General features: G+C 40.8%; 1 protein-coding gene across 3 annotated transcripts in view; it reads left to right on the top strand.

Annotated features, from left to right (window-relative positions):
- Positions 1-589: 589 nt before the first annotated feature.
- Positions 590-16434, top strand: part of TXNDC9 (thioredoxin domain containing 9) — a 17362-nt gene continuing 1517 nt past the window's right edge. The window contains exons 1-5 of one of the 3 annotated variants that reach the window (XM_015561839.1): positions 590-1029; positions 4405-4615; positions 8367-8485; positions 12365-12619; positions 14301-14370. In XM_015561839.1, the coding sequence (XP_015417325.1) occupies positions 4427-4615; positions 8367-8485; positions 12365-12619; positions 14301-14355 (618 nt within the window). In that variant the 5' untranslated portion in view covers positions 590-1029; positions 4405-4426 and the 3' untranslated portion in view covers positions 14356-14370. Of the gene's footprint in view, positions 1030-4404; positions 4616-8366; positions 8486-12364; positions 12620-14300; positions 14371-16434 lie in introns of those variants that run through there. The other 2 variants (XM_006753311.2, XM_006753312.2) reach the window with 2 other exon arrangements.

Raw genomic sequence — 16434 nt, 5'->3', positions numbered from 1 at the left:
AACGAGAGCTGCCCCTCGGGTAGAGCGTCTCCACTGCACCGGCCCGCCAGGCCAGAGCGGAGCGCCCCCTTCCCGCAAGCGTCCGCCGCGCATCGACGCCCGCGCGATTTCCAGGTTCTAGAACCCAAAGGCTGACAATGAGGCTGAAAATTCCCCACGTCGGCCCCTCCCTGCGGGGGACGCAGACTTGGAGAACTGGAGCCTGGTCAGAAGCCAAACTTAATTGAGCTGGGCTTCCTTTCCACCTTTCAGTCTTTACACCTTTACACCTTTGTAGTCTCAGCTGTTGAAAAATCAGTAAAGAACCACAATGAAGCAAAGATAAGCGCTCTGGTTGTTCCCACGGGAAATAAATCCAGGACAAAATTGAGCTTCTCAGTGACTCCATGAATTAGGAACTACATACAATCACTAAAAAAATAAAAATAAAAGGACACACCCATTAAGTCCCCAAATAGGTCGTTTACTAAAACAAGTTCTAAAAATTTGTGTTAGGGAAGTCACGAGGGAATCTAGGAAGGTGGTGAAAATGTGCTATAACTGGATCTGGTCGGTGACATTACGAGCGTTAACTACATACAAGCTAATCATGCTGGATGTTACAATTCAACTTTTTTAATGTTCCGTGGACGGGATGGAAACGAAGTTGGAGTGTCACTCCTGAGCAAGAGTGTGGCTATCTGATTTCTGACATAACATGTATCCTGAGGTCCAGAGCCTACAGACAACTCCAGCTGAGCACTAAAAAACTACCACTCCCAGCATACTTTGCTCCCGCGCCCTCTGGGCTGTTTAAACCCCGGGCCGGAAACGGGGCCACACGTCAGCTCCAGCCTCTCGCCCGCCTTCCTCTCTCGTCACTTCCTCCGGCGTCGCAGGCTGTAAAGCGTAAGCGCGCCTCAGCCAATCTAGAGGCGGAAGTGACGGCTGGTTGGCAGCCATTAGCAGCTGCTGCGAAGCTGAAGCCAGGGTGGACTGTGCTTCAGGAGCCGCTGGTCCGTCCCTTCTCAGGGATCACCGAGAGCTCAGGTGAGGCAGGGGTGGTGTGGGAAGAACGGCCGCCGCGGCTCAGTGCTCACGGAGACGCCGCCGCTCAGCATCCTTCCAGGCGGGGGAGGGGCGCGGCCCCGGTGCCGGTGTCAGTGCGGTTGTGACAGTTTGGAGCCTGCGCCTCGGGAGGCGTCGAAGGCGAGGGCCGGCTGAGCTCCGCCCTCGTCTGTTCCCGGGTGGCTCGGGGAGTGGCAGGATACCTTGGGGACGATTCCTTGGGCAGGTCCTGTTCTCGGTTGAGGAGGAGGCCTCTGGGTTGGTTGGGAGGGCGCACGTAGGCGAATCCAGGAAGTGGTAAGGTAATTGGAGAACAAATCCTTTCCCACAGTCCCAGTGGAGCTGAAAAATGGAAGAATCCGCGGCTTGTGGCGTAAGGAATAGAGAGTTATCAGATTGCTAAACCTGACCTTACCCCTTTCAATGCGTGAACACCATCACCCGCCCCTCCCCCGCAGCTCTCGTTAATCACTTCCGCTCCAAATTATCACAGCATTAAATTCTGAATTCATCCTGAAAGGGGGAAGGGCACTTAATAAGAATAGAGGCACAGTTGTTTAATAATTACTCACCTTACTAACTATAGATAGGAGGTTTTCTTACAGACTCCGGGAAACAATAGGATGTGTTGCAAAAAGACAACAACAGGGCTGTAAAAAAAACACATTTTAAAAACAGACCAAGGACAGGACACTCTTTGATTTGGTTGCGGTACCCCGACCCTGACCCCCTCCGGGAGTTGGCTTCGGGACGGCTGACCGTTCTCCAGTCCCGGGAATGGGCTGAACTACTTGTAGCATCACAAGAGGACTAGCCGCCTTAGGCGGTTGGCTCAGTGGATAGAGCGTTGGTCTGTGGATTGAAAGGTCCCGGGTTCGATTCCAGTCAAGGGCACATACCTTGGTTGCAGGTTCCCCGCCCCTGGTCGGGGTTCGTGCAGGAGGCATCCAATCCATGTGTCTCGCATCGGTGTTTCTGTCTCTTCCTCTCCCACTCTCCCTCCCAAAAAATCAATGGAAAAATATCCTCAGGTGAGGATTGACTATAAATAAATAAATAAATAAATAAATAAAGCTTTAAAAAAAACAAAGATGATTAGCACCTTGTTATCAGACTTTGAGCTCCTGAAGGCCGGACTGCAGACCACACCCTCCCTTGCCCTGTTACACTTGCAGCTCCACGCTGTTTTGTTTTTCCTGATCCTAATAAAATCAGCCCACTGGTGACGGGGGTCAGAGCAGAATTTCCAGGTGACCGACTGCTCTCCTCAAACTGCAGGCATTATTGGAATAAACGCTCATTGATAATTCAACCCTGTTTCTGCTTAATTTGGCTCAAGTAGTGACAGGCAGCCTGGACCCATTGTGTCCGGTATCAATTCTGTATGCCCCTGGTAAGAACTTGCTTGGTTCGGACAAGCAAGTCAGGCTTTAGTTTTCAGTTTTCTGCCTCACCTAGCCCCTGGAAAGCCACAGTCTCACTGGATGTGCCCGCAACCAAGGTACATGCCCTTGACCGGAATCGAACTTGGGACCCTTCAGTCCGCAGGCCGACGCTCTATCCATTGAGCAACACCGGTTTCGGCATAAAATTCTTTTACTACATATAAAATACAGCTCCTTTAAAATTTTATAGCACTTGAGGAACTAACAGTTTGTTCATTCAAAGTTAATTTTTTTTCCATTGATTTTTAGCGAGAGTGGAAGAGAGAGGGAGAGAGAGAAACATTAACGTGAGAGAGACATTGATTGGTTGCCTCCTGCACGCGCCCCTGACCAGGGCCCAGGCCGGGGAGGAGCCTTCAGTCCGCAGGCCGATGCTCTATCCATTGAGCCACACCAGGGCCCAAGTTAAATATTTTTTGAGCACCTACTGTGCCCCTGACATTGCTAGCTGTAGAGATACAAAGATGAAGTGAAATGTGCATTTCAACTGCTTTTTCTTTGGAGAAAAAGGAATAAAAAGTGAGGTTTTCAGGAAGACTATCTTCATTTCCACAGAAGCTGGTGGATGAGATCACAGTTTATTCAGATTTTTTTGTTAATCCTCACCTGAAGATATTTTTTCCAGTGAATTTTTGAGAGAGCAGAAGGGAGGGAAGAGGGAGGAAAGAGAAAGAGAAACATCGATTGGTTGCCTCCTGAACGGGGATCGAACCTACAACCCTATAGTGCCCTTTACCAGGAATCAAACCCAAGACCCTTCAGTGCACAGGCTGAAGATCTAACTACTTAGAAACATTGGCCAGGGCTCCTTCAGATTTTTAAAAGTGCTGCGTTAGTATTTGCAGATGCATGTAAGTAGTTGAGATGCAACAGCCTCCTGCTTTGATAGGCAAAATATATAAATTATATTTCTGTAGTAATCCAGGTGTACACATAAAAATCACCATCTGATTGTTGCTGGTGGAAAATAATACATTTCTTTCGAAAGAATTTTTTATCTTTTTTTTTTTTAGAAAGACAGAATCATTGATTTATTGTTCCACTTACTTAAGCGTTCGTTGATTACTTCTTGCATGTGCCCTGATCAGGAGTTTGAACCTGCAACCTTGTCATATGGGGATGGTAAGCGTACTCTAACCATTTGAGCTGTTGGTTTCTTTAAAACCAATGTAATTGAGATCTTCCTTTGTAATCTGAATTAGAATATGTTTACAAACTCCTATCTTACATAGAAGAGTGATGGAAAAGTCAAAAATAGACTATTACATTGTTTTACATCAAAGCTAAGAACACCGAGTGTCAATAAATCAATATCAATCTTGTGGCCTCATAGATTTTGTTAGGTAATGGGAGAAAAGGAATGGAAACCAAAGCTTAGGGAACACCAGGCATCATTCTTTACATAAATTGTAATTGCCTTTCTAAGGAGTTTAAAGAAAATCATTTAGGCAGAGACCATGAAAATGTGTCTTTTGCTCAACTCTGCTCTGTGTTGAAGCAAAGTTTGGTATCTGTGTATATGTACAACCTTACAACAGTTTAGTCATTTCTATTTTGCTTCTCTTTCTTTGGTAAAGAATAATGATTGTCAATATATATCACTAGCTATAGCTCCAACTACTGTAACTCCTAACTACTCATTTTTCTCTGGTCTGTGGTTATGTTCTTAAAGACTTATCTTTGCTTTCATATAATAAAACAGAAACTAACTCAGGAGCACCTAAACTTTGCTCTAAATCGTTTTTGAGTTCTGTGACTATAATCTATTGAAAAGCCTAACATGAAGTGCTTGATTGTCAGCAGAACACTTTGTGAACTATAAATTATGCGCTTGCTGGAATTTTTTTAAAATAAGAAAGAAAACTTTGCTTATTTGCATCTTTTTTCCTGACCTTGTAAACCTTCTCCCCAGCAGCAAGGCTGAGCTGTAAAGAATGGAAGCTCATACATCTGTCGACATGTTTTCAAAAGTCCTGGAAAACCAGTTGCTTCAGACCACCAAACTAGTAGAAGAGCGTTTGGATGCTGAAATTCAGAAAATGGATCAGATGGACGAGGATGAACTAGAACTCCTCAAAGAAAAGAGACTTAAGGCACTAAAGAAAACTCAACAGCAGAAACAAGTAACCTCCCTGCTCTGCTTTCTGAAATTACTTTAACAGTGTGCGCCTAGCAAATACACACATGTGCCAGTAGTTACATTACAGGTCCTCATTGTTAAGGTGTTTTCTTTTTCCTTTATCTTTTTTTTGTTTTGTTTTTTTTTACCTCAAATATCCTATCACTATTAAAAATTTGGCTGGATAAAAATTTTAAAGACACATTCAAAATTAGCCTGCTCGGTGTGATAGTCTACAGTCAAGTACAAGAAATACGTGCCCGGGATCGTTTTCTGAGCTCGGATATATGAGGTTGAAGTGGACTAGGAAGAGACTTCAGCAGCAGCAGGCAGTGGTTCCCTTTCAGGTGGTGAAGCCAGCCTGTCATAAGTTAGCTGTGAGTTAAACACACCACTCTTTGCTCATGCTCAACTAGGAAAAAGTTGGCATACGAGGGTATTTTGGTAGAACTCTGTATCTACCTGATTTGCAGTGAGGAACATATTCGATGTCTTAAAAGAAGATGTCCAGCAGTTTTAAAAACAATAGGCTGAGTATTTATAATTAAAAACCAATTAAAGCAGGCAGCCTTTAGACTTTTTTTTATTAACATACAAATCAATTTAAAATGAATTTGTTATGGAGTAACTCAGAGGGTCTTATTTTAGAGCTTTTACTGCATTTTTTTTTAATTTTAGGAAGGAAGGGAGGGAGAGAGATAGAAACATCAGTGATGAGAATCACTAATCAGCTGCATCCTGCACGCCCCCTACTGGGGATCGAGCCCACAACCCAGGCGTGTGCCCTGACCAAGAATTGAATCGTGACCTCCTGGTCCATAGGTCAACACTCAGCCACTGAGCCCCGCTGGCTGGGCTTTACTGCATTTTAATAGATCCTTTTTTATTTATTTTTATTTTTTTAACATGTTTTCTGAGGAAATAAGCAAGAAGCCTTAATGGTTTTTATAGCCATTCTTTTTGAAAGAGTAGTGCAGATTGTATAGTAATTTTGATTTTTCTGATCCACAAAGGTATTGGGGAAACCAGTGTACACAGTGACATAAGTACTTAATAGACCTGTGTCAATCAATATTCCTCAGTCAGCCAAGCACCCCCCTACTGTGGCAGCTAGAGGCATAGGACGTAGGTAGAGAGCAGAAGGACAAGGTAAGAAATAGGGTGAGCCCACCAAAAATTTTGTTCATTATTTTCTATTTTAATAAAATTACTGTTTTAAGTGCACAGGTCATTGACAAGTTGCCGGGAACCAATTCCAGCATGTCATAATTTTAAGAGTTTTATCAAAAGGTTGATTAAACTTGGGGACTCAACAGGGTTGAGTCACACTTGTAGTCACCTGTTGGGAATGGCTAAAGGCATTTCCCCAAACCTGAATAGGAAACTGATTGTGGCTGCCAGACAGTTAAAGGGCATCTTAATCTACATGTTATTGCCTCCTACTGGCCTGAACAGCCATAGGCTAATTCCCCAAAACTGACAGACAGTGCTTCTGTACCCTTTGAAACCTTACCCTTTGAAGTATATTATCTCCACCTTGCCTTAGGACAAATTGTGTTAACACATTTCGTACTGCTCAGGAGTTTTCTGCTCAGTATTCTCGTGTTTTGCACGCCATCTGTTAAGGACCTATTCTCGTGTTTTGCGTGCCATCTGTTAAGGACCTCTCTGTTAAGGACCTCTCACGAGTGTTCTCGTTTTTTCACACCCATGGAAAAAGGAGTGAATCTAGATACTTATGTAAATTTTGTTTGGTCCCTCTTCATAGAGGAAAATGTTTTACGCAGTACCATACGTTAAAAAAGTACTAGGCACTTTAATTGTTTAATTGTTTTTGTAAATAAAAATGTTATAATTATTGAAAAACAACACCTAAAGTGCATTATGATGATTTAAATAACGTGCAGTTTGCCCAAAAACGTGCGGTCCCTGGCGTATGTCTTAGAGATTTCTATGTGGTACGCAATGTGTTAATAAAAGCAAGGGTCCTAGACAAGGAGGGAGTCTTCAGTTCCTTTAGCTAAAGGTCCTCCAACACCCAGTGCCTTTCAAAATTATATCTCGTCTCCAGACTCTTTATTAGTCTCTGGATTCCTGTGTCATCTACGCACAGCCTTTTCCAGATTCCTGAACCCTTCTTGATGCTGGGACAAGAACCCCGGCAGCAAGTAAAGAAACGAATCATGAAATGTCACATATCATTTTAAGGCATTGGATTTGAGAGGTTAAACTGTTTATAGGAGCTTTACCAAAGACATGTCACATAAGGAGAAGGTATCTGGGCCTCCTGTGAGTGTCAGCTCAATGGAAGCCATTGTGAAAGGGGTACTGCACCTGGGCTGCTTTAGCTTAAGTGCAGAGGAGGAAAGGAGATGGCGTTCCTGCCTCTTTCTAGTTGGACCTTCTAGAGGCTGCATTCAGACTTCTGCCACATCTTAAAAGAGCATGGAGGAATTAGACTGTTCAGAGGACAACCAGAAGAGGGAGTCTAGATACTGTTCCGTGTGAGAAACACTCAAGAGGAAATGGAGATTCAGTGTAGAGAAGGGAGGACATGGGTGAGATGTGATATTAGAAGGGCCAACATGTAAAGAAAAGATTAGCACTTTTCTCTCTAATCGTAGGTTTGAGCTGGGATCCACAGACCGAAGTTAGAGATAAGGCACTTCAGTGTGAGAAGACCTTTCCAAAGATTAGCACTAGTACACATACCGATGCTTTCTAAGCACACGTGTCAGGCACTGTTTTACTCGTCTTCGTGTCGATTATTTTCACAACTACTCTGAGGTAAACGCTCCATGATCTCCCTGTTACACATGAGGAAATTGGGGCTCAGGCACGTTATTAGAATTCATAGCCTGATAAGCAGTAGAGCCGTTAACTCAGGCGCAGGCCTTCTGCCTGCGAGCCCAGTTCCCCTTTATTAAAACTAACTGCCTGACGAGGAAACAGGCTGCCCGTTGTGGGGAGAAGCTTCTTGTCACAGGAAAGGTCAGAGGCTGGAAGGTGTGCCAGGCTTGCTGGTCAGGGTTGGCATCTTGGTTTGGGAAGTTGGATTACATGACTTAGGAGATCTCTGTTGTTTCTGGACACCGAGTAGACCACTCTTTCTTCTAGGATACTGCCCATTGGCCACCAGTATAGAGAGGTTCCTGCCTCTCCCTGCGAGTCATCGAGGGAAAGCAGGGCCCCTGAGCATCAGAGCTGCAGTAACCCTCTCCCCCTCTTTTTTCCCCTGTCCCTAAAGGCTGGCTTTATCTCATGAGCATTATTTATGAAAGCTTTTTAGTAATTTGAATAAAATGCTTCTGATTTTAGTAGTTTGAGTACAGAGAAATTAAATGGATTGCACATGCTAAGTCTCATGAGTCTAAAATTTTATTTTCAAAGTTCTAATAAAACATATATTCTAAGTTACCAAGGCAGGTAATTGTCATAAATATGAGCTGTGCTGTGGAGGTAGTACCCACACTACTTTTTCATCGACACTAGAAACATAGGAAAGTAAGTCACGGAAAGGAATTCCTTTCTCTACAGGATAAAATCAACTACATTACAAAGTACAGGGTGGGGCAAAAATAGTTTATAGTTCCTATGTAAAATAATACACTAATTAAATAATACAAGAATAAACTGTCACACATTCACAAGTGTAAACTATCGCCGCACCTGTATTGTGCTGATTTGTACACACACTATAAGCTGGTACTAAAAGATCTTTCAAATGTGTAATATTTCCTTTTTCTTCAAATCAGGAATGGCTTTCAAAAGGACATGGGGAATACAGAGAAATCCCTAGTGAGAGAGACTTTTTTCAAGAAGTCAAGGAGAGTAAAAATGTGGTTTGCCATTTCTACAGAGACTCTACATTCAGGTAACATTGTTTCCTTCACTGACTTTTTTTAAACATGGAGAGATGTTTGAATAGAAATACCGTATACTGACAGAGAAATTAAGAACAATAAAAGGAACTACTTTCTAAGTTGTTTCTTTGTACTAGAAGTCTGTACGTTGAAGTTAAGCAATTGTTATTTTAAAGATTAACTTAAAAACCAGTTACATATACAAGTATAAGTGAACATTATTAAAAGTCAAGAATATTTCTATATTAATGGCTGTTTTCTGAATTATATATTTACTAACTTTAAAAACACCTTAGAGCCCTAGCCGGTTTGGCTCAGTGGATAGAGCATCAGCCTGCAGACTGAAAGGTCCCAAGTTCGATTCCGTCAATGGCATGTGCCGGTGGGGGGACGTGCAGGAGGCAGCCAGTCAATGATTCTTTCTCATTGATGTTTCTATCTCTCTCCCTCTCCCTTCCTCTCTGAAATCAATAAAAATGTATTTAAAAAAATAAAAATAAAAACACCTTAGAAATGTATACTTAAATTTTTTATCAGTGCAACATCAATTTTTCTACTTTTTTTCTTTTTCTTTTTCTTTTTATTGAATTTATTGGAGTGACACTGGTTAACAAAATTATACAGGTTTCAGGTGCACAATTCTATAACATGTAGTCTGTGCACTGTATTGTGTTTACCATCCCAAATCAAGTCTCCGTCCAGCACCATTTATCCCTCCTTTACCCTCCTCTACCTCCTTACACCTCCCTCCACCCATTCCTCCTACCCACTCACCCCCTACCCCCCTCCCACCCCCAGCAGTCACTACACTTATTCCTGTCCATGAGTTTTTTTCTCTTTTTTTTTTTCTTTTTGGCTCAATACCTCCACCCCACTCCCTCTACTCCCCCTACTCCCAGCTGTCAGCCTACTCTCTGTGAGTCTGTCACTATTTTGCTTGTTAGTTCATTAGATTCCACATATGAGTGAAATCATATGGTATTTGCCTTTCTCTGACTCGCTCATTTCACTTAGCATAATGCTCTCCAGGCACATCCATTTTGTTGCAAAAGGTAAGATTTCCTTTTTATGGCCTAGTAGTATTCCACTGTATAAAGGTATCTACAGCTTTTTTTTATATATATATGTTTTATTGATTTTTTACAGAGAGGAAGGGAGAGGGGATAAAGAGTTAGAAACATCGATGAGAGAGAGACATCGATCAGCTGCCTCTTGCACACCCACTGGGGATGTGCCCGCAACCAAGGTACATGCCCCTGGCCGGAATCGAACTTGAGACCTTTCAGTCCGCAGGCCGACGCTCTATCCACTGAGCCAAACCGGTTAGGGCTCTACAGCTTTTTTATCCACTCATCTGTTGATGGACACTTGGGCTGCTTCTGTGTCTTGGCTATTGTAAATGATGCTGCACTGTGAACATAGGGGTGCACATATTCTTTTGAATTAGTATTTTGGGTTCCTTCAGATAAATTCCCAGAAATGGAATCATAGGTCATAAGGCACTTCCATTTTTTTTGAGGTAACTCCATATTGCTTTCCACAGTGGCTGCACCAATCTGCATTCTAACCAACAGTGCACGAACAAGGTTCCCTTTTCTACACACCCTCCCCAGCACTTGCTGTTTGTTGATTTATTGATGATAGCCATTCTGACAGGTGTGAGGTGACATCTCATTGTGGTTTTAGTTTACATTTCTCTGATGATTTGTGACATTGAGCATCTTTTCATAGGTCTGTTGGCCTGCTATATGTCTTCTTTGGAGACGTGTCCATTTAAGTCCTTTGCTTATTTTTAAATTGCATCGTTTGGGGGTTTTTTAGTGTTGAGTTTTATAAATTCTGTATAAATTTTGGATATTAACCCCTTATCAGATGTATCTTTGGCAAATATATTCTCCCATTCATTGGGTTGTCTTCATTTTGTTGATGGTCTCCTTTGCTGTGCAAAAATGTTTTGGTTTGGTTTTGATCCTAACATTTAATATTTAATCCATTTTGAACTTATTCTTGTGTATGATGTAAGAAGATGGTCTAGTTTCATTTTTCTGTACATACCTGGCCAGTATTCCCAACACCATTTATTGAATAAACTACCATTACCTTATTGTATGTTTTTGCCTCCTTTGTCAAATATTAATTGACTATAAAGGCATGGATTTATTCCTGGGCTCTCTATTCTGTTCCATTGATCAGTATGTCTTTTTATGCCAGTACCATGCTGTTTTGATTACTGTGGCCTTGTAGTATAGTTTGATATCAGGTGGTGTGATTCCTTCAACTTTGTTCTTCTTTCCCAAGATGACTGTTGCTATTTGGAGCCTTTTTTTGGGTTCATGTAAATTTTTGGAATATTTGTTCTATTTCTGTGAATAGCCATTGGTATCTTGATTGGAATTGGTGTTGAATCTATATTGCTTTGGATACTATGAACATTTTAATTATGTTAATTCTTCCTATCCATGAACATGGCATATGTTTCCACTTATTTGTATCTTCAGTTTCTTTCTTCAGTGTCTTACAATTTTCCAAGAATAGGTCTTTTACATCCTTCATTAAATGTAATCAAGTCCTAGTAGTTTTTTGGTGAAATCTTTAGGTTTTTTTTATATACAGTATCATGTCACTTGCAAATAATGACAGTTTTACTTTTGCCTTTCCATTTGGATGCCTTTTATTTATTCTTCTTATTTGATTCTGTGGCTAGGACTTCCAGTACTATGTTGAGTAAGAGTGGTGAAAGCAGATAACCCTGCCTTGTTCCTGATCTTAAAGGAAATGCTTTTAGTTTTTGCCCATTGAGTATGATGTTGGCTGTGGGTTTTTCATGTATGGCCTTCATTATGTTGAAGTATGTTCCCTCTCTGTTTTGCTGAGTTGTTTTGTTTTGTTTTGTTTTTATCATAAATGGGTGCTGGATTTTATCAAATGCTTTTCCTGCACCTTTTGAAATGATCATGTGGTTTTATCCTTCATTTTGTTTATATGGTATATCACATTAATTGGTTTGTGTATATTGTACCAACCTTGCATCCTGGAATAAATCTCACTTGATCATAGTGTATAATCTTTTACACTGTATTGCTGGATCCAGTTTGCTTTAATTAAAAATTTTAGCATTTATGTTCATGGGGGATATTAGCTTATAATTTTCTTTCTTTGTAGTGTCTTTATCTGGTTTTGTAAAATGAACTTGGGAATCTCCCCTCCTCTTCAATTTTTTGGAATAGTTTGAGAAAGATAGGTGTTAGTTCTTCAAATGTTTGGTAAAATTCATCTGTGAAGCCAGCTGGTCTAGGACTCTTGTTTGTTGGATATTTTGTTGTTGTTGTTTTCTTTTTGTTAATCCTCACTCCAGGATATTTTTTTTTCATTGCTTTTTAGAGAGAGCGGTAGGGAGAGGGAGAGACAGAGAGAGAGAAACACCAATGTGAGAGACACACATCAATTGGTTGCCTCCTGCACGTGCCCCAACATTTCTAATTCTGAGAAGTCTCTCCGAGTTCCATCAAGTTTAGATTTGTCACCCTTCAAGCTTCCTGTATAAGATACCAGGAATCATGCATAAAAGAAATTACAATCTTTTGTTTTTATCACGAACATGACAACTTTGTGAAGCACTTTCAATTTAAGGCATATATTGAATGTTTTTTATAAATATCATTAAAGCAAATCTGACTTCTTAGAATACTACATTGTTTTTCTGCCTCTCACAATCAGGCAGCTACCTCTGAAATGGAAGTGAGATCACCTGACACAAGCACCAGTTGGCTACCAAAGTATGAGACTCAAACAGATAAACATGAAATCAGGTGTACCTTACTTAATGGCATTTATCTTTAAGAAGAACTCTGTTGTTTGGGGTTTTGATTTTTTATATTTATTATTTACAGGTGTAAAATACTAGACAAACATTTAGCAATATTGTCCAAGAAACATCTGGAGACCAAATTTTTGAAGCTGAATGTGGAAAAAGCACCTTTCCTTTGTGAGAGACTGAAGATCAAAGTCATCCCCACACTAGCACTGGTGAAAGATGGGAAAACGCAAGATTACGTCACTGGATTTACTGACCTAGGAAATACGGATGACTTCACCACAGAAACTTTAGAGTGGCGGCTTGGTTGCTCTGATATTATCAATTACAGGTAACTTTTAACAAAAAGACTTATTTTAATTCACATTTTCAGTGATATTTTTAGAGAAGATTGTTTTATGTTAATGTTTATTTTATGGAACTAAGATCTTTTGGCTGACATGTAGAGAAACTTTCACAAAGGAAGGGTATATTAAAGTGTATGTTATTAGCATGACCTCACAGCAAAAATCAGTCATGGATAAAAATGAGTCTTGGAATACACCTAGCTATAAAAGTTCTCAACCTACCAGATCCTATTGCATTTAATTCTGTATAACCTGGAAACCCAAAATGACACCCAGAATGAACTCTTCCCTGATTTAAACCAGATTACTCAAATTGATAGTGACTTACTTTGAAACATTAGATTTTAATGTATATTCCTGTCTCATTTGCAGAATCAGATAAAATATACAGAATCTCATTTCCGTGCTTAGCTTAAATTACTTACAATGGGGAACAGTCTCAATTTGAAAAACCGTCTAAAATCCAACTTCCTTTTTTCATTCATCTCTTTGTCCATTTCTCCAGACAGATAATTTATCTAATTCCACAAATTATAGCATATCATTTTGCCCTTTGTGCTTGTTCTTTTTTTGTTAGTCTTCACCAGAGGATATTCTTCTTATTACTTTTCAGAGAGAAAGTGGAAAGGAGGGAGAGAAGGAGAGAAGGAGAGAAAAGGGGTAGGGGTGGGGGGACATTGATGTGATAGAGACACATCAACTGATTGCCTCCCACATGCGTCCCAACCAGAGGCAGAGAGCAAACCCACAACCCAGGTACGTGCCCTTGACCAGGAATCGAACCTGTAACCCTTCAGTGCACAGGCCAGTGCTCTAACCATTGAGCACACCAGCCAGGGCTCCATTGATTTTTAGAAGGGAGGGAGAGAGTGGGGTAGGGGAAATAGAGAGGGAGAAAGAGACACATCAATTGGTTGCCTCCCACACGTGCCCCCAACCAGGACCAGAATCAAACCTGCAACCCATGACCCTATCGTATGTGGGCTGATGCTCTAACAACTGAGCCACACCAACCAGAGCCTCTATGCCTGTTCTTTTTTTGTTGTTGCTATTCTTTTATTATTATTATTTAATATATTTTTATTTCAGAGAGAGGAAGGGAGAGGGAGAGAGAGATAGAAACATCAGTGATGAGAGAGAATCGTTGATCAACTGCCTTCTGCACGCCCCCTACTGGGGATCAAACCTGCAACCCAGGCATGTGCCCTGACCGGAAATCGAACCATGACCTCCATAGGTTGATGCTCAGCCACTGAGCCACACTGACCGGGCCCTTTGTGCCTGTTCTTGATTTGCAAGAATAGTTGGTAAAACTGCAGTTGTCATTCCAGTCATTGTGCCTTTTCACTTCTCTGCCCCTTTTCCTCTGCGTCTTTCCGACACATGTCTAAATGATTCCTACATCGTAAAGTTGATTTGGGAGTTTTAGGTTTTATTTTCTTAATAGTAAACAAAATATTAATGTTAAATAAAATCACTTATTTTGAAATGATTTCAAATTTTGAACAGTTTGGAAATAATACAAATGATGCTCGTATACCCTTCACTCATGTTCCCTATTTTAAACACTTTATATTTGCTTTATCTTAATTTTTTTTTCAGAACCATTTGAGTGGAAATTGTAGATGTATTGTACCTTTACATACTTTTGTGTATATTTTCTAGGAACAATGACATTCTCTTATGTAATCACAGTGCAATTATTAAAACAGGAAATTGAGGTAATTTATAGACCTTATTCAAATTCCAGTAATGCCCTACATATCAAAAAATGCACTGCTTGGAGTTCACGTGTTTTTAGTTTTCGTTAACATGTAACAACCTTTTACCCTTCATTTGTTTTTCAGTACTGTGATCTTTTGGAAGCGTCCAAGCTAGTTATTTTACAGAGCATCCGCCAGCGGGGTTTGTCTAATGTTTCAAGTTTAGATTCAGATTATGCATTTTTTCACAGGTATATCATAGAAGGGCTGTATTCTTCCTTCTTAGTGCACCGTATCAGGAGGCATATGATGGTTTGTCTCATTTCTGGTGAGGATAACTGAGCACTGGTTAACCAGTTGTCTACCAGGCCAAATGGTGATTTAAGGAAGAGCTTTTCCATATCTCACATTAATTTTTACTTGTTTACTTATATTAGAACGGCTGTAGATTATTTTATTCAATGGGTTATATTCTGTTACTATTATTATTTACTTTGAAGTTCAAATTGCCCCAGGTTTGACCATACAGTCCCTTTCATACAGGCTTCTATATATATCCTTTGGTCATGTCGCCATAGTGTTTGAGTACTTGCTTTCTGATACAAATAAGATGTTTTAGGGGTACTCATGTTCTCTCCCTAGAATGGCTCTTACTCCAAGGAGCCATGGTTCCTTTCAGTGGCAAGTGATATTTCAAAACCAAGATCTAGCCTTGGCCCAGTGGCTCAGTTGGTTGGGGCATCGTCCCAAAGGTTGCAGGGTCAATTCCTGCTCAGAATACATACCTAGATTGTGAGTTCAATCTCAGGTCAGGGCACATATGGAAGGCAACCAGTTGAAGTGTCTCGCTCACATTGATGTCTCTCTCTCTCTTCCTCTCTCTCTCTCTCCCCCCCTTCCTCTCTCTAAAACCAATGAAAACATATCCTTGGATGGGAATGATGCTAAGCAAATAAGCCAGTCAGAGAAAGATAAGTATCACGTGATCTCACTCATTTGTGGAACATAAACAACAGAAACCAATGAACAAAAATAGATCCAGAGACATAGAAGCATCAAACAGAACGTCAAACCTCAGGGGAAAGGCAGGGGAGTGGGGGGGATAAGAGATCAACCGAAGGACTTTTATGCATGCATATGAGCATGACCAATGGACACAGACAATAGGGGGGTAGGGGCTTGTGCTAGGGAGTGGGAGCGGGCGGGGAGAGGTCAGTGGGAGAAAAAAGAGACATGTAAAAGTTTCAACAATAAAGAATTTTAAACAAGATCTAGGTGCTAGGTAACTCCCAGATATTTTTGAAAAAAGAAATTGTCGTATTTCATTTCTGAAGCATCATTCTCAAGCATCATTGAAAAAGAGTTTCACACCAATTCTGGTCAATGATAATAAATTCCATGAGTTTTGATGATGTATGTAGAAATCTAAACATTAAAGGTTGTTAAACAGTATCGAACCTGTCATAACAGGCTATCAAAATACAGCACCATTTTTTGTGTCCTTTTCACTGTGAAAAGGTTCAGCATATCCAAAACAGATGAGAAAAAACATTTGATTTTCTTCTTTGTTTGTCAGTCAGAAATTCTGTTGGCATCCTGTGAAATGTTAATCAGCAGTTAATGATACAAGAGAAAATAAAACATTGATCTAAAACATTTAGTAGTACAAAGTAAGGTTTATCTCTATTAACCATCGGTATGAATAAATAGGTATTCTTCCTTGACACCAGCATTTTATTTTATTTTATTTTTTAATAAATATATATTTTTTTGATTTCAGAGAGGAAGGAAGAGGGAGAGATAGAAACATCAATGATGAGAGAGTATCATTGATTGGCTGCCTCCTGCACTCCCTCTACTGGGGATTGAGCCCGCAACCCGAGCATGTGCCCTTGACTGGAATCAAACTTGGGACCCTCCAGTGTGCAGTCCAATGCTCTATCCACTGGGCCACACCAGCTAGGCTGTATATAGATTACTTTAAATGGCTGCTGTGAGGAGGCTAGAAGGCGAAACTAGGCCCAGAGCAAGGAGAAACACAGCAAGCCTGGCCGGTGTGACTCAGTGGCTGAGCATCGACCTGTGAACCAGGAGGG

The sequence above is a fragment of the Myotis davidii genome, unplaced genomic scaffold (genome assembly GCF_000327345.1).
Source record: "Myotis davidii unplaced genomic scaffold, ASM32734v1 scaffold1011, whole genome shotgun sequence".
Taxonomy (NCBI): Eukaryota; Metazoa; Chordata; class Mammalia; order Chiroptera; family Vespertilionidae; genus Myotis; species Myotis davidii.
The sequence above is the reverse complement of the archived record's forward strand: the minus strand, read 5'-3'. Positions and strand labels throughout refer to the sequence as shown.